Source organism: Ictidomys tridecemlineatus, chromosome X, assembly GCF_052094955.1.
Source record: "Ictidomys tridecemlineatus isolate mIctTri1 chromosome X, mIctTri1.hap1, whole genome shotgun sequence".
NCBI lineage: Eukaryota > Metazoa > Chordata > Mammalia > Rodentia > Sciuridae > Ictidomys > Ictidomys tridecemlineatus.
In genome coordinates, this window is record NC_135493.1 from 57,765,006 (window position 1) to 57,788,613 (window position 23,608).

Consider the following 23,608-nt stretch of genomic DNA (forward strand, 5'->3'; position numbering starts at 1 on the left):
GCTGTTTCCTAGAACATCCTATCTGAAAAAAGGGACAAAGGGTAGGATTACAAAGGAACAGGTAAGTGTAACTCAGTCCCACCAGGTAACGCCTACTCCTGGAGCCATGCCTAATTATCCAAGCAGAGGTAAAGCCCAAGTTATTGTGGGGTGCAATAATTGTTCAGTATCTCTTGCTCAGGACTTAAGGGCATATTTCCAGAGCAGCTCCCGACATATTCCCCCTTCTTTCTTTGAAAAAGTATGTGATGAGTCGCTATCTAGAATTCTTGTTCTGAAGGCACAACATCCTATGACTGCAAGAGAAGATTAATAGCAAAGAGAACAGTCCAATATTATACCATGCAGAATGTTTTAGTATGTTTCCACGGTTAAAACCATTCAACTCTTGAAGTATTTGATCAGGTAAAGAGGTAGGATCTGAAAAATTAATCTTACTTTTTTGTATATCTTGGATATGATGATGTAACTCCAAAAGATCCAAGTTGTTATTATTGTTCTGCCAAATACCTAATAAATGGTTTTTAACCATTTCCCAATTCCATTGGGAAGCACTGTATTTGGCAGCAGTAACACACACATATTTATAATCAGTATGACATTTGAGTCTTTCCTTGAACCTTAAAGCTGAAAGCTCATTATCAATATTTATGACAGTAGCTTCTAAGGCATTTAGCTTAGTTTCAATCCTTTCCTCAATATTTATCTTATTATAAAGAGCTTTGGAAGTGTTCTAAGCCAAATTATTAAGAAAATCTGCATGCTGAATATTTTGGCCACTGAAGCTGTGACCGTGGAAGCAATAAATGAAATTAAGGCAGCCACTCCACGTATTATAAGTCCAAGAGCTCACTTAGGTCTAGTCAGCTGGGCATGTATTTGTTGTAACACTTGAAAAACCAGGATCAGCATACCATGGCTCTGAGATATTAGCTGGCAATACAACAAAAGAGGGCTGGTGAAGTATCAGTGTTCCCTTCTCTGTATTGTATCTGGTGATACAATTAGTTAAATTACATTTATTACAGGCTACAAGATATATATTGTCTTTTCTTTTGACTTTCACATCTCTAGTAATTAAAACATAAGGAGATTGAACACAGGCTCACAGGCCATAATAAGAACCTTCCTTACTACAATTTCTGCCTACAAAGTCAGGTAAAGGTTTGTCAGTAAAATGTAAACATTCTGAGGCTGCAATCAAATGCCAGCCATCTTTCTGAATGCCACCTTTGCTGAAGATCAAGATGTTACTAACAAATCCTCTAGGGGTCATGGCAGCACCCTTATGTAATTGTTTTTTGTCAGTCCTCGGAGACCAGTCTAAAATATACCCACTATTTCTAGACAATTTATGCTGTATTGGGAAGGTATTTATACAATCCATCCATTTAGGGAATGTGCCAATTTCTATTGCAGAACGGTTAGGACAGTGAGGTATTAATGAACATTCTGCCGAAATGACTTGCTTGTTATGAGAGAATCCCTTTTAATAACTGTTCTAATATGGCTTTGAGTACTTGAGGCCAGTATGATTAGCTGGTCTAGGCCCCCCAACTGCTGTTTTCCTCAAAGGACACTTTTAGACAGCCAGCATATTTATTGAGGGACCAACACATAGGTAACTGACTGCTGCAGCCAGAATAATTAAATCCAGTCATCTGGATGGGAATATTATGGGTGTCTGTAAAACCTCCCATCATATGTGAGTCATTAGTAAATAGTGGGATGGATTCTCTAGTCCATACCGTTGGGTGTACTAAAGGTGGATCTGGAAAGTATGTAGATACGTTTCTCCCTGTGTCCCAGTTACCTGGCAGCTCAATACAGCTAGCATTACTTTAAGCTCATAGCTGGAGACTTAGTCCTTCCTTGCTACTGGATCATCTGCAGCGTCAGATTTTTCAGCAACTTCCATGAGGGTAGCTTCACCATTGGGTCTCTCTGGGTCATCTTTTTTTTTCCCCTTCATCCTTCCTCTTCTTGTAAGGAGTCATCTCTGGATCGATCCTCAGTCATTTGAACCTTCGCTCTAGGTCCTCCATGTCTGATGGCACATTCAGGTATCCAAGTAGGATAAAATACACCTTCTGGGAAAATACAAGCATGACCTCTACCCCATATCATCACTGGATCTGGTCCTTTCCATTGACCTGTTTGTAAATCTTTCCACCAAACTTGGCTTAAAGAATCTGTTACTGTGGAAGATGTGTTTCTCTCAGCTGCAATGTGACCTTCTGAGTCACAATTTAGAAAATTTAAAACAAACAAGGCATGGTTAAGGTTATTTTGGGAGGGGTCCCATTTCTCCTTTTCTGTTTTTGTAATTACAGTTTAATAGATAAATGAGCTCATTCTACAATGGCTTGACTCTGAGGGTTGTAAGGAATACCTGTTTTATGGTCAATATGAAACTGTTGGTAGAACTGATGAAAAGAAGAGCTAGTATAAGCTCATGCATTATCAGTTTTAATCTGTAAAGGACATCCTAATACTGCAAAGGCAGCTAGGCAATGAGAAATAAAATATTGCGTATTTTCTTTTGCATGTCTGTGGCAAAGATAAATCTGGAATGAGTATCTACAATTACATGTACATAACATTATTTGCCAAATTGAGGAATGTGAGTTACATCCATTTGTCATAACTGATTTGGTCATAACCCGTGGGGGTCTACCCCAGATGGTAAAGATGGAATGTGCACAACACATTGTGGGCATTGATGTACAATTTGACGCACTTGCTCTCTAGTAATAATAAAATTTTTATGCAAACTAGAAGCATTTTGACAATGTAATGAACTTGAAGCCTGTGCACAGTCATACAAAGACAGTTGCTGACAAACAGCAACCAGTTTGTCAATCTTATCATTACCTGATGTTAATGGCCCTGGGGGATTAGTGTGGGCCTGTGTATGGCCTATAAAACATGCATGTTGATGTGTTTGAACTGTCTTCTGCAAGGTATGAAACAAATTGAATAACACTTGTGATGGTGTGTACCCAGTAGGTGAAGTTTCAATATTTTTTGTAACTCCAACTGCATGTAAACTATCAGAATAAATATTAATTGACTCATTTGCAAAATGATTTAAAGCACACATGAAAGCCTGAAGTTCTGCTCATTGTGCAGGATTACCTCTGTCTGAGCATGGCTATATAAACCTGCTTCACCTGAACTTGACCCATCAGTGAACATGGATAGTGCTCCATCTATTGGTTGAGCATGCACAATTTTGGAAAAATAAATGTAGTTACTAAGGCAAATTGAATAATTTTATCATGAGGATAGTGACTTCCTATCTGACCAGGAAAATTAGCAAAAGCTACTTGCCAAGTATTAGAAGTTTGGAAAAGCCAATCATTTTGTTGAGTAGAATAAGGGATAAAAACAATATTAAGTTATGATCCAACCAGCTGTAAAACTTGAGTTCTGCCTTTAATAACCAACTTAGCAACAAAATCATGAAAAGGAGTTAATGACTTTTGAAGAGAATGAACTAAGTGGATCCATTCAATATCTCCCAATGATTGCCATATTACTCCTGTAGGAGCATAAGCAGTGGGAAATATTAATAAATATGTAGGCTCCTGTGGGTTAATTCTGTAAGATGAACACTTTTAATAGCAAATTCAACCTTCTTTAAGGCTGTTCTTGCTTCTGTTGAGAGCTAACAAGGAGAAGTCGGAGAACAGTCCCCCTGTAAAATCTGAAACAAAAGACTCAAATCTGTTAGTTTTAAATATGGTCTCAGCCAATTAATATCACCTAATAATTTTTGAAAATCATTAAGGGTGTATAATCCTTTGACTCTTGTAAGTTTTGAGGATGAATTGTGCATCTTTCTTTTATATTACCTAGATACCGAAAAGGAGATGTTTTTGCACCTTTTCAGGTGCTATGCACAAATGCATTGCAGTAAGTGAATTTTCTAATTGAGCAAAAACTTTTAAAAGTATATCTGGACTAGCATGAGCTAAAAGTATATCATCCATTAAATGAATAATGTATGCATCAGGGAATTTTTCCCTTATTGGCGTGATAGCTTGTGCCACAAAATTTTGACAAAGAGTTGAACTATTACATATACCCTGAGATAATACTTTCCAGCAATATCTCTTAATTAGTTCTTTAAAATTTATTGCTGGAACATCAAAAGCAAATGTTTTTACAATCATCTGGATAGTGAAAAAACAATCTTTTAGATCTATCATCATTAGATGATAATCTAAAGAAATGCCTTTAAGAGAAGGAAGCTGTGGTTGTAAAGCTCCTGTGGGCTTGGTAACAAGATTAATTGTCCTGAGATCTTGCAACAACCTCCATTTACCACACTTTTTCTTAATTACAAAAATTGGACTAAAAATAGGTTCTATATGGTCAGCCTGAAGTTGTTCCAGGACCAACATATTGGCTCTTTTAAGTTTCTCCCTTGTTAAGGGCCACTGACAAACCCAGATTGCTCTTCTATAAGTCAGTTAATCTTTTCTGATGTTTTTTTTGGAGGGGGGTGCTGGGAAGAAAGTCAGTGCCCCTGCCAAAAGTTTTGGCTGGATGAATTAACTAGTCTTCTCTGGGGAGACTAGGTTATAGGTACATACCCTTCATGTGAATTCCCTTCAAATTTCCTAGGAGAAATAAATTTTTGATTAAGTCCCTGAAATGACACAATGGAGTTTGGAGTTGTTATTAATAACAAGCTCAAGCTGCTTAGAATATCTTGACCCCATAAATTTACTGGCAAGGTGTCTAGGACATAAGGTTTAAAGACTCCACAATTACCATCTTTATCCTTTCACCAAAGATATTGAGCACTTTGTTCAGGTTGAGAAATTTAACCAATCCCATCTAAGCTGGCAGGTGCATATGTAAAGGCCATTCTTTGGCCAGTACCTGCTAGAAATAACTGTCTGCTCCTGCATCAAACACACCTCTGAAATTTTTATGGTTGACTTTAAGATTCAATAGAGGGCGCTCCTGTCTAACCAATTGAGCCTAATACACCTGGTCCAGGGACCTGAAACTTGGGTTTTCACCTGGGCCATTGGAGGAGTGACAAGGCAAGAATATTAATTGTGCTATCACATCCCTTGGAGAAAGCTGAATAATCAATTGATTGAACAGTAACCCTGATCTCTTGCCGCAGTCTGTCTGGGCATAAATAACCAAGCCGCCACAAAGCTTTGTAGGTTCAAACAGCCACCCTTTATTCCCGAACTCTCACCGGCACTCTACACACACTTTCTGGGAACACACTCCCTCCACCAGGCTCCGTGTGCCAATTCTCTCAGAACCCCCAGGAGAACTCAAAAAGTAGCTGGCGCCTGAGGCAGCAGGATCCGCCCTAATCCCGGAGAAGGGTCACCTTTCAACCATTCCCTCTAGCAAAATGCCAGGCCTCATTCCCACTAAACTGTGGCTCTCAACAATCTTCTTCAAAATTTGGATCAATAACACCTGGCAATATTTGAATTCCTCTTTGACTTAAATTGCTTCCTCCTAACACTAGGCCTATGGTATTTTGTGGCAGAGGCCCATTAATCCCTGTAGGAATTTGTTGTGGGCGCATTTCAGGAGTTAAAATTAGTCCCATGGCTACTCAGAGTCCCAAGCTCTCGGCCCCTGGGGTGGAAGCATCCCGGAAGCATAGTAATGCTGAGCCAGCTGGGCTAGGCTTGATGATGTCCGACTGTGAGCCCAAGGCTCCTCTTTTAGTGTATACTGCAGTGCCCCTACTGTTTGGTGGGGCTGGGGCAGGCCCCATGTCCAGTTTCCCTGGCAGTAAAGATGGAAGTGGAGCCACAAATGGCAGCTGGCCACCTCTGCAATGCCTGCCAGAGCCTCTCCACGCCACATGGTCACCTCTTCAATGGCGCCAGCAGGAACCAGGTGGATCTCCCTGGCTGCATGATGACCCACAGTCCCTAGCCATGTGCCCAGTCTTACAATGTTAAAACATTGCCTCTGAGAGTGTCATTTCCTAGACTGAGGATATAAAACTTGCTTTAAAGCCGCAGTGATAGTCAAACCTTGTGATTGCACAGGACCCACATCAGAGAAAAGGCAAATAAATTCAGAAAGAGTTTCTTTTTTCCGAAGGGGTTGGATAATTTCCTGGCAGACTTTTGGCATTTTCAAAAGCTAATTGTTTGACCAAAACCTCAGATGCATTTAAGTCACCGATTGTCCTATTAGCTGCCTGGTAAAGGCAAACTACAAAATCCAAGAATTTCTCCTCTGGTCCTTGCCAGATCTGACTGAAATCTAAAATTTTTTCATCTTTGTTTGGTAGTTCTCTCCAGGCTCTCCTAGCACATGTACTAATTGATCATAAATTGATAAATCATAATTTAACTATTCTAAATCTGCAAATGGTCCCATTCCAGTTAACATCTCTATGGGATTGTCCGTACCATGTCTGTGATTCCTATCAGCTTGTTCAGTGCAGAAATCCGTCCAGTTTGATCTCCATAATAATAAATCACCTCTGGATAGATATGTTTTGACTAACGTAATCCAGTCATGAGGTGGTAATGGCTTACTACAGATTAATTCAATCAAGCTCTGAACAAAAGGTGAACTTGGAGCATAAGTGCAACAAGCATTTTTCAGCTCCTTCATAGTTTTAAAAGGAACCACAGTGTGCATTCAAACACACTGGTTTTGCTTGTCTACCTGCTGAAAAACTGGAAAAAGCTAGAAACCTGTAATGTCTTCTCCTTCCCCCAATGCACCCTTAAAGCCACGTTAGAGCAGTGAGTTTGGCCACAGCCATGTCAGAGTGAATGTGGCCAAACTCTCACTCTTTGCCCCATCTGCTGTAATTTGAATAGTCTTAGGTCTTGCCCCAAGCCTTTCTGTCTGAGGTTTATAAGCTACAGACTGGGCGTGACTTGACTCCACCCTTAAGCCCAGGCACCGAGAAATTCGTCTTGGAACAACACAAGGCTGTCATGTTCAAAGGTCCTAATTGCATTCTGCAGCCCTTCCAACAATTCCTTGGAGGACCAGTGGTCCTCTTCTCGGTCCACAAAAAGACACATTTGTAAGGCAGTCCAGACTTTCTGAATATTCTCTATTGTACCTCTGGGTAGTTTAGCGGAGAGGCAACCTTTAAACAGCTTTCTACCTAGCCTCTCCCAAGTATGTAAATTAGGCAATTTTTCCTCAGAAAAACGATGGACAGACATCATTGACTATTTGTAGGAATTTAGTGAGCTGGGCTCTCTTGATCTGTTTTTCCCCTACGATTAATTAACGTCTCTAGGATCATGAAGTAGATTTCTCTCTGAAGACTTTGAATTCCCCATGTTATGATTAGTGTCCCCTGTCAAGATTAGCATTCTTTACTCTCCATCTGCAATATGTTTTCTATTTTCTAAGTGCGCTTAACCAAAGTCAACCTGCCAAACTCACAATGAGTGCCTCTCGTTTGGTGCCAATCTGCTGCCCCCGTCTAGCGCAGGCAACTGAACCAGAGTCACTCATGTGAATTTTGGGGTGACACAAAATATCATCCAGACATGGAATACCTTTTTGTAAGCTTCAGGATAGCTTCCCTGGCTCCCGGCCTCAGGCTCCCACAAGGAGAACAAGAGGCTGACATGAGATGCTGACAAGAGAGAGGGAGTACATGTTCTGGAGTTGACTTTTATTGAGGGCAAGGGGCAGTATTACAAAGGAACAGGTGAGTGTAACTCAACCCCACCAGGAAATGCCTGCTCCTGGAGCCAAGCCTGAGCAGAGGTAAAGCCTACGTTATTGTGGGGTGCAATAATTGTTCAGTATCTCTTGCTCAGGATTTAAGCACGTGTATTCCCAGAGTGGCTCCTGACAATTTCATATGAATGGAACCATGCAAAATGTGGCCTTTTGCATCTGGCTTCTTTTACTTCCTGTTTACTTTCCACCTACATTTGGCAGGGGTGAGGAGGGGGGATAGTACTAGGGATTGAATCCAGGGGTGTTTAACCACTAAGCCACATCCCCAGCCCTTTTTTGTATTTTTAATTTAGAGACAGGGTCTCTCTAAGTTGCTGAGAGCCTCCCTAAGTTATTGAGGCTGGCTTTGAACTCATGATTCTCCTGCCTCAGCCTCTCAAGCCACTGGGATTACAGGTGTATGTCACTGTGCCTGACTCCCCACATTTTTTTTTCCTGTAAATAGATTTTTCTTTTTTTTTTTTATTGGTTGTTCAAAACATTACAAAGCTTTTGACATATCATGTTTCATACATATAGTTGTACATGATGGTGAGATTTGTTGTTTCATATTTGTACATGCACACAATATAATGATAAAATTTGTCGACTATCACTCCCCAGTACTCACTCTTTCTTCTCCACCTACCTTCTCTTGTTCCTTTCCCTCTATTGGTTTCCCTTTGATTTTTAGGAAATCCACTCCCACCTTTCCTTTCCTTTTTCCTCTCTAGGTTCCACATAGGAGAGAAAATATACTACCTTGACCTTCTGAGTTTGACATATTTCACTTAACATGATGGTCTCTAGTTCCATCCATTTTCCCACAAATGACATAATTTCATGTTTCTTTATGGGTGAATAGAATTCCATTGTGTATATATACCACATTTTCTTTATCCATTCAGCCATTGATAGACACCTAGGCTGGTTCCCTAATTTGGTTGTTGTGAATTGTGCTGCTCTAAACATGGGTATGCATGTATCATTGTAGTATGATGACTGTAATCCCTCAGGATAAATACTGAGGAGTGGTATACATTGATTATATGGTAATTCCATGCCTAGTCTTTTGAGGAACCTTCATATTGATTCCCATAGAGCTCATACTAATTTACAATCCCACCAACAATGTAAAAGTGTTCCTTTTTATTATTATGTCAAAATAGATTATACTATCATGTATGACTATAAAGTCTTCTTTTTTCTCCACATCCTCCCTTTTACTTTTAAAGTAAAACTCAGATACCATCTCAACTGTAGAATAATGGTACCATTATGATATCTAAAAAAATTAATAGTTCTTAATATTTTTGGGGGAGGGTACCAGGGGTTGAACCCAGGTGTGCTGAACCACATCCCCAGCCCTCCCCTTTTTTTTTGGAGACAGGATCTTGCTAAGTTGCTTAAGGCCTCACTAAGTTACTGAGGCACACTTCGAATTTGTGATACCCCTGCCTCATACCCCCGAGTTGCCGGGATTACAAGTATGCCCCACTATGCCTGGCTAATAGTTCTTAATATGTTCAAATATGTAACTGGTGTTCAAATTCCCCTTTGATTCAGTTGCATATAACTGATTAAAATATAAGCTCAGGCCCATTTTCCTTATATCCTTATCCCTATAGTGTTCTCATTTTTTTTAGAGGAATAGAGGATAGAACCTTCTTGAGGGTAGCATGAAAATTTGTTTTTAATTAATCATATCCATTATTGTAATGTTTACATATATACCTGATTGTTTTTAGATTAAAATGGATTATTAGTGGATAGTGAAAATGTTTTGTAATGCTGTGTTTCTCAATAATGTGGTCTCTGGACCAGTAGTGTCAGCATCATTTGGGAACTTGTTAGAGATTAAAATTTTCAGTCTCTGCCCTAGATATACTGGATAAAACTCTGGAGGTGGCCCAGTAATCTTTTTTTTTTAATACTTACATAATTCTTGTGTAAACTAAGGTTTGAGATTCACTATTATGAAGAAATTCTATTAAGAGTATTTGTTTCTATAAACTTTGGCCAACTTGCAATATAAGTCTCAGACACCCCTGAGACACCCCTGAAATAGGTACCTTGCAGTTTCTATATTTTCTTTTCAAGAATCCTAGGATCTTTCTTTATTAGTGTTATAAATTCAGGGAGAACATCTACAAAGGAGGAGTGCTTTCTAAAACTTGTCAAACAAATAAATGAATATATATGTGTGTGTGTGTGTGTGTGTGTGTATATATATATATATATATATATATAAAACTTCTCATTATAATATTTGGTATTGTATGGTTTAGCTCTTTAGTTCTCAATAATTCCTTTTAGAGAGATGAATGCAATGCTATAGTTCTATCATATTATCATATGTCATGTAACTGTCAAAAAGGAAGTAAACTGTAGTTCTAGACCACAACTAGAGAATGATAGGAAACATTTTTCAGTAGTGGTTCTCCAAGGACATTTCTAATTGTCACAGTGACTAGGAAGAGGGTGCTGTTGTCTTTTAGTAGGCAGCAGCTAGGGATGCTAAATATGCTGAAATTGCTGGGCTGGGGTTGTGGCTCAGTGGTAGAGCACTCACCTAGCACATGTGAGGCCCTGGGTTTGATCCTCAGCACCACATAAAAATAAAGGTATTGTGTCCAACTACAACTAAAAATTAAATATTAAAAAAATGCTGAAATTGTGAGGGAGTAGGAGGCAGTCCTGAATAGTGAATTGTTTCATCCAAAATGCCAATAGTGCCCTGTGGTAAGACATTTCAGAAGAGGCTATTCAATGGTAGAGTACTGGCCCAGCTTGTGTGAGGACCTGGGTTCAATCCCCAGAACTTCTAAAAAAAATTTTTTTAAAGATATTCTGAGCAATCAACATAATTTCAAATTATTTCAGACACACTTGCCAAGTGCTCTCAAAAACCATAGTTAAACTCAGCTTTGCAGGTAGCCAGCTGATTGTATGGATGCCAACTATTTGAAAAGTCTCCTAATCCTTCCTTTCTTGTTCTGACACTGAACCAACACAGTGGAAGTGGTAGAATCATCATCTCTCAAGCTTGAGACTATATATATATGTATGTATGTATACACACACACACTAAGTTATTATTTTTTTTTCTGTTCTTAAACATTATTGACTACATGGATAGGAGGGTAAAGCTATGCATTCACATTGCAGGTCTTTTCCTAATCTGCTTAACAGCAGATTGAAACAAAGTCTGAGAAATGGATAGGTTGAACTAATTATGCCCAGTGTGATTTAAAGAGATTGATTTGGGAAGAATATAAACTACCCAGATCTGCTTTTTACTAAAAGAATGAAAGATGCCAAAAATTTTGTTATTTTAATATTAGTATTAGATTGAATTTCAGTGGGAAATATATATACATATAGGTACTGGGGGTTAAACACAGGGTGCTTAACCATTGAGTCACATTTTCAGTTTTGTTTTGTTTTGTTTTTATTTTAAGAGAGAGTCTAGCTAAGTAGCTTAGAGCCTTGCTAAGTTGCTGAGATTGGCTTTGAACTGGTGATCTTCCTGCCTCAGCCTTCTGAGTCTCTGGGATTACAGGTGTATGCTACCATGCCTGGGTCAAGTGAAAATATTTTAACAACATCTTCAGCTGAAGAATTCAGGCAAAACTGGGTTTTGATTTATGTATTAAGTTTTACTCATTGTTTTGCAATGGTACTGGCATAAGAAATGATTCTCAAAGTCATTTTAATGTTTATCCTTTTAAACCACTTATGATTTGGTTGAGATTAATTAGTCTTCATGATTTTTTTCCTGGCTTGCTTTATCATTTTGTTTATTTTCTGATTTTATCCTGAATTTTTCATGTTGCTTTGTCATGAACTCATTCCCCCCAATTTCTAGAAATATCCTATTAGGATCCCTACACATTGGTAATATTATTTAAAATCTATCTAGAACTTAATCCTCCCCACCTCTCATAATTACTAGTAGAGTCTGGTTATTGAGGATGTTCTATGAATTGATCTTAATGGTTCCTTAGAGGGCTAAGTGTAGTTTTATGATTCATCTCTGTGGTTTTTTTTTTTTTAATATTTTTTAGTTTGACACAATACCTTTATTTATTTATTTTTATGTGGTGCTGAGGAACTATCCCAGGGCCTGAGCAAGAACCCCAGCTCTCATCCCTGTGATTTTCTAAAGGGAATTATACATTGGAGTACTGATAGTCCTCATTTTGTATCCTATCAGCTTCTTGCCGTATGTTATCTTCTTTTAGCTTGGAAATTGTGAACACTTTCTCTGTTCTGTATCTGAATGTTATGCATTTCTTTATTGCAGAGAGACAACTTTGGGTGGATCCATGGACTCTGTGTCTAAACTGATTGACTATGTAGGATGGCTGTCCACTACTGCAATGCGATTGGAGAGTAACAGTACTTTCTTGTTGCACTTCATTTTGGATTTCTATGAGAAGGTAGCACACATTGCATTTTTCCAGTTTAGATTTTGTGATAGCTGTTAAGTGTTCTAGCCCATTATTTAAATTTCATGGACAACTATCAAGGTGTGCTATGAACTTATTAGCATGGTTAAGATAACTGAACATCTTAAAGTTGATTATTGTATTTTCATCTGAGTAAATGACTTTCATAAAATAAAGTATAAAAACAAATGTGTTTTATTTTTGATCTAGTTACCTACCACTTTAATATACACTGACCTATAATAATACTGGCCTTAGACAGAAGTCTGTTTCTAGCATCACTTTTTGTTTATCCACTGTATATCACCAACCTCTTGCAAAAACCAAGATATCATTTTGTTTCTTCAGATCTCCTACCTTTCAACCACCTATATTATTCTGGTACTTAGTGCCTTTATGATACTAGTACTCTTAATTGTTTTATAGTATTTAGGTAGAACTAAATACTATAGAACTATTACCATGAAGCACCCATTATAATCTCATATTTCTGGCTTTCTTCCTTAATTAATACCTCATTGTCTTGTATTATGTGTTTGCTTAGAAGCATGCTTTCCTTCACTTTCCAGGTCAACTGCTGACTAATATGATAAATAAGTATTCATGGGACTTAAGGAGAAAGAAATGCTCCTTTGTCTACCCTGTTCCCAAATTCAAAGATGTCCCCCCAGAAAAAAATTAAATCCTTTAATAATGATGTTCTAGAAATAATTTTCCATTGCAAGGTTGATATTTGATGAAGTTTATTTTCAGCAAACTTATGGCTACCTATTCTGTTTAGGAATCAGGCATGTCTAAACCTGATGTTTTTATTATTTATTTTGATAATTCTTTGGAACAACTTGGCTGATTTCTGGCAAATAATCTATGTGCTGATGTTATCATTTTCCCCAAAAGGTATGTGACATATATGTAAATTATAACCTTCCATTAGTGGTATTATTTCCTCCTGGGATCTTCCACTCTGCACTCCTCAGCCTGGATACCAGTATATTGAACCAGCTCTGTTATATTATGCACAGGTACAAGCCTTTTTACCATTTAATGCTTACTACATCATAATTTTGTCTTATCTTTCAAGTATAACACAATAAATATTCCTATTCATTTTCTGCCAAGGCATGTGAAATAGGAAACATGACTTTCTTTTGGATACAAAATTCCAATATGGGGATAAGATAGCTGTGTTATCTGTAAGTCCCCCATTACAAGGGATATGGAACTTTTTTAAAAAAAAAATCGTAGTTAAGGATCTGTTGTACAAGGTATAGTTACACTCAGCTTTGTTAATTCCAATTTTTGTGTTGGTAACTGATTTAAGTATATGTAGATTTTCTGGGAGACAAGAGGAGCTATTGCTATTATGTGACACTCTAAGTGTTATTTCTTTTCTGTGGGGATTACCAGGGATTGAACTCAGAGGCATTCAACCACTGAGCCACATTCCTAGCCCTGTTTTGTATTTTATTTAGAGACAGGGTCTCACTGAGTTGCTTAGCACCTTGATGTTGCTGAGGGTGGATTTGAACTCACAATCCTCCTGTCTCAGCCTCCCAACCAGCTGGGATTGCAGGTGTGTGTCACTGCTCCTGGCTTCTAATTATAATTTTTGATCTCCTCTTTTCTTTCACTTGTGGACTGAAGTTACTTTTTTCAATCATAAGTGTAGACCCTTTTTGGCTTACATTGTAGAACTGTGTCAAGGTTAAAATATTTTAAAACTAATTAGATCATTGTTCTCAGGCAAAAAAAATATTTCTTAATTTTCTCTTTTCTGTTATGACTTTTTTAATATGATGAAAATACATTTTGTGTCAGTGGCTGAGTGCTTTTGAGCCTTTATTAACTTTAAAAAAAATTTTTTTTAGTTGTAGATGGACACACGATATCTTTATTTTTATGTGGTGCTGAGAATTGAACCCAGTGCCTCAAACATGCCTCACACAAGTGCTTTACCACTGAGCTATAGTACTGAGCCTTTATTAATTTTTTTCTTTTAAAAAAACATTTTTTAGGTATAAGTGGATACAATATTTTATATTTTATATTTGTGTGGTGCTGAGAATTTAACCCAGTGCCTCATGCATGCCAGGAGAGTGCCCCACCTCTGAGCCACAACCCCAGCCCACCTTTATTAATTTTTAATAGTGAAACATTAAAATCATGTCTGTTGGGCTGGGGTTGTGGCTCAGTGGTAGAGCACTTGTCTAGCATGTGTGAGACACTGGGTTCAATCTTCAGCACCATATAAAAATAAATAAGTAAATAAAATAATATAAAGGTATTGTTTCCACCTAAAACTAAAAAGTATATATTTTTTAAAAAGCATGTCTGTCATTGTTTTGTCTTTTTTAAAATAAGGTACATTTTACATATAGTCAAATGCACATCTTAAATGTACAACTCAGTTTTGAATCTCTATTTTTAAAATTCTTTGAGTAGAATGTGTCATAAAATGATAAAATCATCAACCAGACAACTGAATATTTGTATAGACTTACATACATTTGCATTTAAAATGTAAGGTTTTATTTACTTGTATTTCAAAAGCATTGTATCTAAAGGCATGTTAAACATTTCATTCTATTTGTTTTTAACATTAGGTATCATAAAAATTTGAGTGCAGCAAAGAAAAATGAGTTGGTACAAAAGGTATGAGTGATAAATCTCTGTGTTAAATCACTGTTGTTTAAAAACTGACCTGTTCACAATAAGACGGAAAGGAAGAATAGATAATAATGACAATTTTATTTCTTTCTTTGACTCTTTAGGCAAAATCAGAGTTCAATTTCAGCAGCAAGACCTATCAACAATTTAATCAGTATTTGACAACCATGGTTGGTTGTCTGTGGACATCCAAACCCTTTGAGAAAGGAACATATATTGACCTCCAAATCCTAGAAAGTGCTGGAATAATGGAATATAAAAACAGTTTAAATTTAGTCTGTCACCCTTCTCTATTAAGCTATGCTGCCTCCTTTTTGCTGCAGGTAAGGGCGTTTAAAAGACTTAGATTTTACATAGTGATACTATAATGTCAAAAATAGGAAATGCCACAAATTTAGTGTGTCTGAATTATAATACATATTCAGTATTTTTTCTAGTATCAATTAAATTTTGGGCATTGTGGTAGGCTTTAGGGATTCATTTAACTTAAATAATTCTCTGTCTTGCAAGAGAGCTTGGGCTTATAGTGAAGACAGACTAGTAAACAAATTAATATAGCATAGTGAGGTGAAGTGAGAAAAGGTAGTTGTGAGAAAGATAAGGAAATGTTTAGTTCTCCTCGGGTAAAGGTGGTGCTAAGTAAGAGGTTTTGTTTCTTATTAATACATAAAAGACTGCCATATTCCTTTGCAGTGTATGCATAGCATTCCCTTGTATGAATCTAGTGTATGTTAAAGTGATCCCTTATTGAATATCTAAGTTGTTTACAATCTTATTTATTCTAACCAGTACTCTTGAATTATATATATTGTTTTACACATGTGCTAGTGTGTTTGCTAGATAAAATTACTTAAAGAAGAATTGCTTTCAAAGGGAACAGTTTTTAATTTTTTTGGTTTTCAACAAATTGCTTTTAGTAGAAGTTAGACCAATTTCTATTCACACAAGCAATGAATGGGTTTCCATTTCTCCATACTCAGTCAACATATGCATTTCCTATAATTCTTAATTGGAAAAGTGTATAATGAATCATAGATAAAGCATAACTGATCTTCATAAATCAGTGTGTTTTTTCCTCTAAGGGGGAGGTGGAACAGAAAGAGAAAGACACTTAGTTACAAGATTTAATCTCTAAAGTAGTTAATTTATCAACTTAAACATAGGTAGCAAACTTGTTTTGGGGGATCAGTAATTGATACACTGTTTTAAATCAAAACCATTTTTTTGGTGGGGGGGGAGTACCAGAGATTGAACTCAGGGCCACTCAACCACTGAGCCACACCCCCAGCCCATTTTTGTATTTTATTTAGAGACAGGGTCTCACTGAGTTTCTTAGTGCCTTGCCATTGTCGAGACTGGCTTTGAACTAGTGATCCTCTTGCCTCAGCCTCCCGAACTACTGGAATTACAGGTGGGCAACACCACACCCAGCTAAATCAAAACCATTTTCTAAATGTTTAAGGAAGATTAGTTTTGGAAGTTTAAATTTTGGCAGCATAGAGTAATATATTTGGCAAAATGTGAAACTGTCATTTCTATAGTTAATGTTGTTTCCATATGGTTCAGAAATACTAGGCTTTAAAATTAATACATTAACTTTTCTTTAAAAGAATGCCTTTTGATTTCCAATCACCAAGTAACTGATTACTATGTGATTACTGATTACTTACCTTTGAGGTGGTATATACAACCTCTGATACCATGGCAGTATGATTTAAGTCTGACAATCATTTTTACTGAATTATTCCATTATAAGTGTTTCTTATTAGCCATGTTCTTTAGAGATAATTTAATAAAATGTACTTTGGCTAATTAGTTTTCAGAAAATGTATACAGCCTACATTTCAGGGAATTCTGAAGCTTTGCGTGTGTGGTGTTGGGGGGTACTAGGGATTAAACCCAGGGGCATTCTCCTGCTGAGCTACATCCCCAACTAACTTTATGTTGTGTTATGTATATATGTATGTATTTATGTATTTATTTTTAAGACAAGGTTTTGCTAAGTTGTCTAGGCTGGTCCTAAACTTGTGATCTTCTTGCCTCAATCTCCCAATTACCTGCAATTAGAGGCATGCATCACTGTACCTGGCAAAGCTGTTTTTAAATCATAAATTTCCTTTGAATTAGTAACTAGTTGTTTCCTTGTTTGTTTATTCATTCAGCTAATATTTATTTGGTGCCCCTTGTGCTTCTAGCACTGGAATATAATACTGAAAAAGACAAATACACCCCTTCCCATGTGGATTTTACTCCTAATGAAGGCAAATGATTAACAGTAATAAAATTAGTAAACATGATAATTTTAAAGTTTGATAAATATTGCAAAGGAAATAAACAGGATGAAGTGAGAAGGGCTAGGGAGATGTCAAGAGATGGGTGATCAACGAAGGCCTTTTTGGGTAAAGTGACATTAGAGCTGACATTTCTTCTGAGAGATGAGAATGAGCATTTGGAAATAGGTACAGAATGAGCATTCCAGGCATTGGAACTTAGAACAGCTCAAAGATTTCAAAGAAACTGAGACCAGTGTGGCTTAGCACTTAAGGAACAAGAAGGAGAATGGAATGAAGAAAGCTTGAAGAGACTTGAGAGCCATCTGCCTTCCAGGTCTTAAGAATGCAGTGGGAGACAATGGAAAGAAATTTAAGCAGGGCTGCCATATGGTTTGAGTTGATGTTTAATAAGATCCCTGGCTTCTTTGTGGTGGATGAATTAAAAGAGGAGGCCTGAGTGAGAGCAGGAATACCCAGGAGGAGGCTATTGCTAGAGTTGAGAGAGAGATTAATAGTAATTTTTATGCAAGTGGTGGTGGTGGAGATGGGTATAAATTGACTGATATTGCAGTATATTGTAGCAGTAGAACAGGCAGGACTTTTGATGGTGGCTTATTGGAGGTGGGAATTAGAAAAGGACTTTTGGGGTTTTTGACTTGAACAATTGAGTCAATGGTGGTTCCATTTGTTAAAGAGAGGAATACTGATGCATGAATGGAGAGGTTATTTCATTTGGACAGGGAGAATAAGTTTAGAATTGAGTTCTCTTTATAGAGTTTGAAATGCCTGTTAAGACATCCAAAAAATGTTAAGTGGACAGTTTGAAATAGAGGCTTGGATCTCAGGAGAGAGATTGAAACTAGAAAAATATAATATGGAGTTCATCAGCCTGTACTATATTTCATCAATTTCAAAAACACTTTTTTTAACTTTCTGACTTTTCAGAGATCAGGATACATCTTGTCATCATTGTCAGTTAGCTAATAATCATGATATAGTTGTCATTTGCTATTCAAGCATGCACAGGCAGAATTCTAGAATCAGACTGTGTAGAATGAATGTTAGCAGTTTGGTAGGGGGAGTCTGGAGTCAGTGTTGGAGCACTGTTTTAACCCTCAAAACCTGAATAATTTGGGAGGAGGTTTTAAAATTTAGTCTTGGTATCCTTGGGGGATTGGTTCCAGGAAGGCTCCTTACAGATAAAAAAAAGTCACAGGTGCTGAAGTCCTTAATATAAAATGATGTGGGAATTTGTATATAACCTGCACATATCCTCCTATATACATATGCTGTGCCAATAAACCCATTATAAACTCAAAAGATCTTAAGTTGAACCATGGTTAAATTGATCATCTCTGGAATACTTATGATACTTACATATTGGTTAGGGAATAAAGACAAGAAAAAAGTCTGTACGTATAATCATTGGTGCAAGGTGAACATTGCTCAAATAATGATTGATGGGGAGAGACTTAGGGTCTATGAAATGGAGGGAGGTTTCAGTAGGGTATACCTATACATTACTTCATTCATGTGGATTCAGCATAATGCTTAGCACTCAGCAAATTCCTGAGAAAACTTTTTTATAACACCCTGCATCTCTAGTCTAATGGCTAAGTACAGAATGAAAAAATGAGACCATAGATTGGCAAAATGGTGTTCACTTTTTCTACTGTGATTTTGTTTCCTCTCTATTTGTAAAAGGGAAATATGGAGGGTTGAGGTGGGTATATATTCAAAAGGAATCCAAGAATGATGGTTGGAATAGGACTTAGTAAAATGAATCAGAGAGTGAAGAACCATCTTGATTTTCTAGTGTTTTTGCTAACTAAATATTTTCATCCCCATGTCTCCCCACTTTTTTTTAAAGGAAAACCTGGAAGAAAGGACAATAAACATGGGCTCTATTCGGGTAAATGAATTTACTTTTATTATGGTCAGAGATTTCATGTAGCTTAATGTCGTCAAGAGATTGTATACCTTTACTGTTTTCCAAATCTTAAGTCTGGTGCCTCTACAAAGTCAAAGTGAAATGTTTGCATTCTGAATTCATTCCTGTGATTTATATGGATTTATTGGCACATACCTTCTTTATTCTTCTCTAGGATGTAACTCTTCATTGTTTAATACTTGCTGTTGTGATCATGCATTGTCTCATTTAGTAGTATAGTTGTATGTATACAAACTACCTGTAATGAGATTAATTTAACAAAACTCTATACAATTGTTTGATTATTATAGAAACTCCTTCCTATTATTTATGTATTATAGGCAATAGTGTAATAATGTCTGCTCCTGTGTTATCTATTTTAGTTGTTAAATTTCTAGAATGTGGAAATGGTGGCAATTTTCATAGTATTTTGTTTAGTTGAACAGATTGTTTTTGCCAATATAATGAAAGGGATGTTTAGCCCTTAGACTTTGGGAACTTTCTGGTTTGAATGTTACTTAGTGACTCAGCTCCTGTTATAAACTTGGCCCTTCTTCTGAGCTAACTCTTATGTGTATCTAGGATGCTGTGAACTTTTCCTAGGGAAAGAAGAGGAAGTAGAAAATAAGCATATGTATTTCATAAGTACGTTTTCTTTTTTTCTGCCTACAGGGGAAGAAATGGAACTGGTATTTGGAATATTTATTTTCAGAGGGGTTACAAGGCTTGAAACTTTTCATAGGAAGTAATATTCATCATTCTTCTGTCCCATGATCAGAGCTGTCCATGGTAAATATTAAATGAATGTTTACATACACACCGAACTTGCTGGACTAAATCCCTTCCTCAATGCTAGAGAGGACAAGTAGCTCAACTTGTGTTTCCCTAACCATTTCATTAATGGACTGCCATTTTCAAGGAGTACTCAGAGTGGCCTTCTGTCCATGGCTCAGGAGGGCCTTGGTGCGGCTAACATTTTGTGATTTAGATTTTTAGCTTACTGGTAAAAATGACTTCTTCTTCATCATGCTCTGTCTTCCAACAAATTATACGTGAAGAGACACATTTGCTTTGTGGTGGGATTTTTCACATTTTTGTATACTATGAGCTGCATTGATAGAAGAGAGCAGATCAAACATAGTGGTAGATAATCCATAGACATACTCATGCAGAATACCCTGCTGCCTCTGTGAAACCTCTATGGATATTGCCATTTTTTTCTTACGTGAATAAAAGCAGCAGCACCAAATTAATAGGATACAACACCTATGACTCTAAGAGCCCTGAGTAGCTGAAGGCCTCCTGGGCCTTCACTGGTAGGAATCTGTTGAGGGAAGGAAGGGGAAAGGATGGGGAGGGGGGATAATCAAGACATTTCTGTTTATGCTGATATGGTTTCATGAAACTATTTTATTTGTGTGTATATGTGTATGTATATATCTACTTTTTAAATATTCAGGTTGTAATAAATTAACTGCAGCTTTACTTTCAGAAGTAATTCTGAAGCTTTTTATGATTTCATATCAGCTTAACTGTCTTGTTGAAAATGTAAACATTTGCTTCAGTGCTACTAAAGAACTCTCCTACTCTTAATAAAATTCATATCATTTGAGAGGAATGAAGCTAAATTTACCTTTGTTTTTAAGGGCGCACATTTTTATTGTTCATTTTTTTGTATTCATTAAAATGAAAATTATACTATTGGATTGTAAAAATCCCACTCATTCATTCATAAATTGAATTATGTATTGAGCAGGGCGCAGTGGCGCATGCCTGTAATCTTAGCAGCTTGAGAGGCTGAGGCAGAAGAATTGCGAGTTCAAAGACAGCCTCAGCAAAAGCGAGGCAGTAAGCAACTCAATGAGACCCTGTCTCTAAATAAAATACAAAAAGGGCTGGGGATGTGGCTCAGTGGTCTAGTGTCCCTGAGTTCAATCCCCAGTATCCCTGAAAAAATAGGTATTGAGTTCCTTACTATGTGCCAGGTATTCTTTGGTATGCTCGTTATACAGCTGTATCCCATACAAAGTACCTACTTCTATGGGGTTTACATTCTAATGAAGAAGACAAACAATAGCAATATAAGCAATGTATAATATCAGGTGCTAAGAAGAAAAGGCAGGGAATAGGGACAAAATGTGGAGGTGGTTGTTACTATATATAAGGTAGTTAGGAAAGATCTGTCTGAAGAGGTGATATAGGTAGAGAGCCTCATAAGCATATGAGCCATGTGACTGAGAAAGACCATTCTTCACAGAGGTAAACGCAAGTGAAAAGGCCCTAATATGTTAACTTACATATTTAAGAACAAGCAGAGGCTGGTGATGTTATAGTGTAATGATTAGAGAAAAGAGTGATAAGACCTTTATGAAAGGTTCATTTAGCCTGGTATGGATATGTAAATGGAGGCCATTAGTGAGATGGAGAAGAGGAGTGGCATAATTTGGCTTACGTGTATGAAATATGAAGCTACAGTGTGGAGGTTAGACTGAGGAGGATTGAGGTGGAAAGCAGAGAGACCAGTTAGGTTATTACAGTATTCCAAGCAAGAGTCTTGGGGTAGCCTTAGAGATGATGGAGAAGTGGTTAGATGTTGGATTTAGTCTCTATTTTGAAGGTAAAGGAAGTTAGGATTTACTGATGGCTTGGATATTAGGAAGAAGAAAGAGAAGAGTAAAGGATGACTCCTAGATCTTTTTTCAACCTAAACGACTGGGTGAATTCTAAGATAGAGATCAGGCATACTAGAGGAAGAACAGGTTTGGAGAAGCATGGAATTGAGCTCTATTTTGTCCATGTTGGTTTGTAGATGACGAATAGACAATGGGATTTCAGAGTATAATTTAGGGCTTGAAAATTAATCTGGCAGTCATTAGGGAATAACCATGGCATTAGATGAAATCACTTAATTCAGCTGAAAAAGAGAAAATGGCCAAGGACCTAACCCTGGAGTATTCTAACATTAAGAAGTAGAAAATAGGAACAATAACAAATAAAAGACTGCAATGAACTAGAAGAAAAATCAGGAGATTGGTATGCTGGAAACCAGGTAACAAAAGGGTTTCAAAAAGGTGGGAATGTTTCTATATGTTCTCATGTACATGTAGAAGCTCAAAAAGTTGATCTCATAAGAGAGAGTAGAATAGTGATTAGCAGAGGCTGGGAAGAGTTGGGGAGTGAAGTTTGGAGAGAGGATGGTTTACAGTATGTAAACCATCAGTATGTAGGGGTATGTAGGGGTGCAGAAGGGAGGGGGAACTAATGTTTTATATAGCATTGTAGGGTAACTGTGTTTGACAACAATGAATTGCATATTTCAAAATGGCTCCTAAAGAGAATTCTGAATGTTCCCTAATACGAAGAAATGATATATATTTGAGATGTAATATATATGCCAGTTACCCTGATCATTATACTTGTTTGTATATATTTATTGAAATATCACACTGTACCCCATAAATATGTATGATTATGTGTCATTAAATATTTTAAATCAAATAATAAAAATTCAATTTCCAAATACAAGAATTTTTGCCAGTGTGGAATATTACCTGTATACCTTAGAAAAAGAAGCTTTAGCTGTCATAAATGTGATGGCTTCCCCAAAGGGCAGCCTTTCTCATTTAGAGATTTCTCATCATTTCAAAGTTAGTACTCTAAATAACTTTCCATCTTATTTGCAGAATATGTTGTTTTGGTCCTTAAAATTATGTAGAACTTTCAATTATGAGAAGGGATTTGGTTTCTTTTTATTCCATTAAATTTAACTTCTACAATCTTCAAGTCATTGAAGAAACTTTCTAAAATTAAATTTATGTTCCAGGAGGAAAAAAATTTTTCTTGGGTTTGTTCTTTTGTTCACTAATGATCCAAGGGTGTGTTTTTTTGTTTTGTTTTGTTTTGTTTTTTGTTTTTTTGGTACTGGGGATTGAACTCAGGGGCACTTGACCACTGAGCTACATCCCCAGCCCTATTTTGTTTTTAATTTAGAGACAGGATCTCACTGAGTTGCTTAGTGCCATGCTTTTGCTGAGGCTGTCTTTGAACTCATGATCCTCCTGTCTCAGCCTCTGGAGCTGCTGGGCTCACAGGCACGCACCACCCCTCCAGGCTCAGTGGGTTCTTTTTTTGCTCATATTTCTCTTGGTCAATTTTAGAACCATTCAAGATTAGATATATGGCAGTGTAAATAAGCTAAGTCTAGCTATTTCAAAAGTCTGTTTTGAAAACTCTTCATGGCAAAAAATGGATTTAAATAAGACATGTTATTTTGCGTCAGTACAAAAGATATCTGAAGAAAATGGAAATTTTGGTTTTATTGCAACTGTACATAAAGAATACTTTCTTTTTTTATTTTTTTATTGGTTGTTCACAACATTACAAATCTCTTGAAATATCATTTTTCATACATTAGATTGAAGTGGATTATGAACTCCCAATTTTTACCCCAAATGCAGATTGCAGAATCACGTCAGTTAAACATCCACAATATTACATAATGCCCTATTAGTAACTGTTGTATTCTGCTACCTTTCCTATCCCCTACTATCCCCCCTCCCCTTCCCTCACATCTTCTCTCTCTACCC

General features: G+C 36.9%; 1 protein-coding gene across 3 annotated transcripts in view; it reads left to right on the plus strand.

Moving 5' to 3' along the window:
- The window catches only part of Cenpi (centromere protein I), a 76,466-nt gene extending 53,916 nt beyond the window's left edge, over positions 1-22,550 (plus strand). For 2 of the 3 annotated variants that reach the window (XM_040283570.2, XM_021720462.3), the window contains exons 17-22: positions 12,008-12,143; positions 13,050-13,174; positions 14,756-14,804; positions 14,924-15,142; positions 18,963-19,004; positions 19,695-22,550. In XM_040283570.2, the coding sequence (XP_040139504.1) occupies positions 12,008-12,143; positions 13,050-13,174; positions 14,756-14,804; positions 14,924-15,142; positions 18,963-19,004; positions 19,695-19,796 (673 nt within the window). In that variant the 3' untranslated portion in view covers positions 19,797-22,550. Of the gene's footprint in view, positions 1-12,007; positions 13,175-14,755; positions 14,805-14,923; positions 15,143-18,962; positions 19,005-19,694 lie in introns of those variants that run through there. The other variant, XM_078034487.1, reaches the window with a different exon arrangement.
- Positions 22,551-23,608: the final 1,058 nt, after the last annotated feature.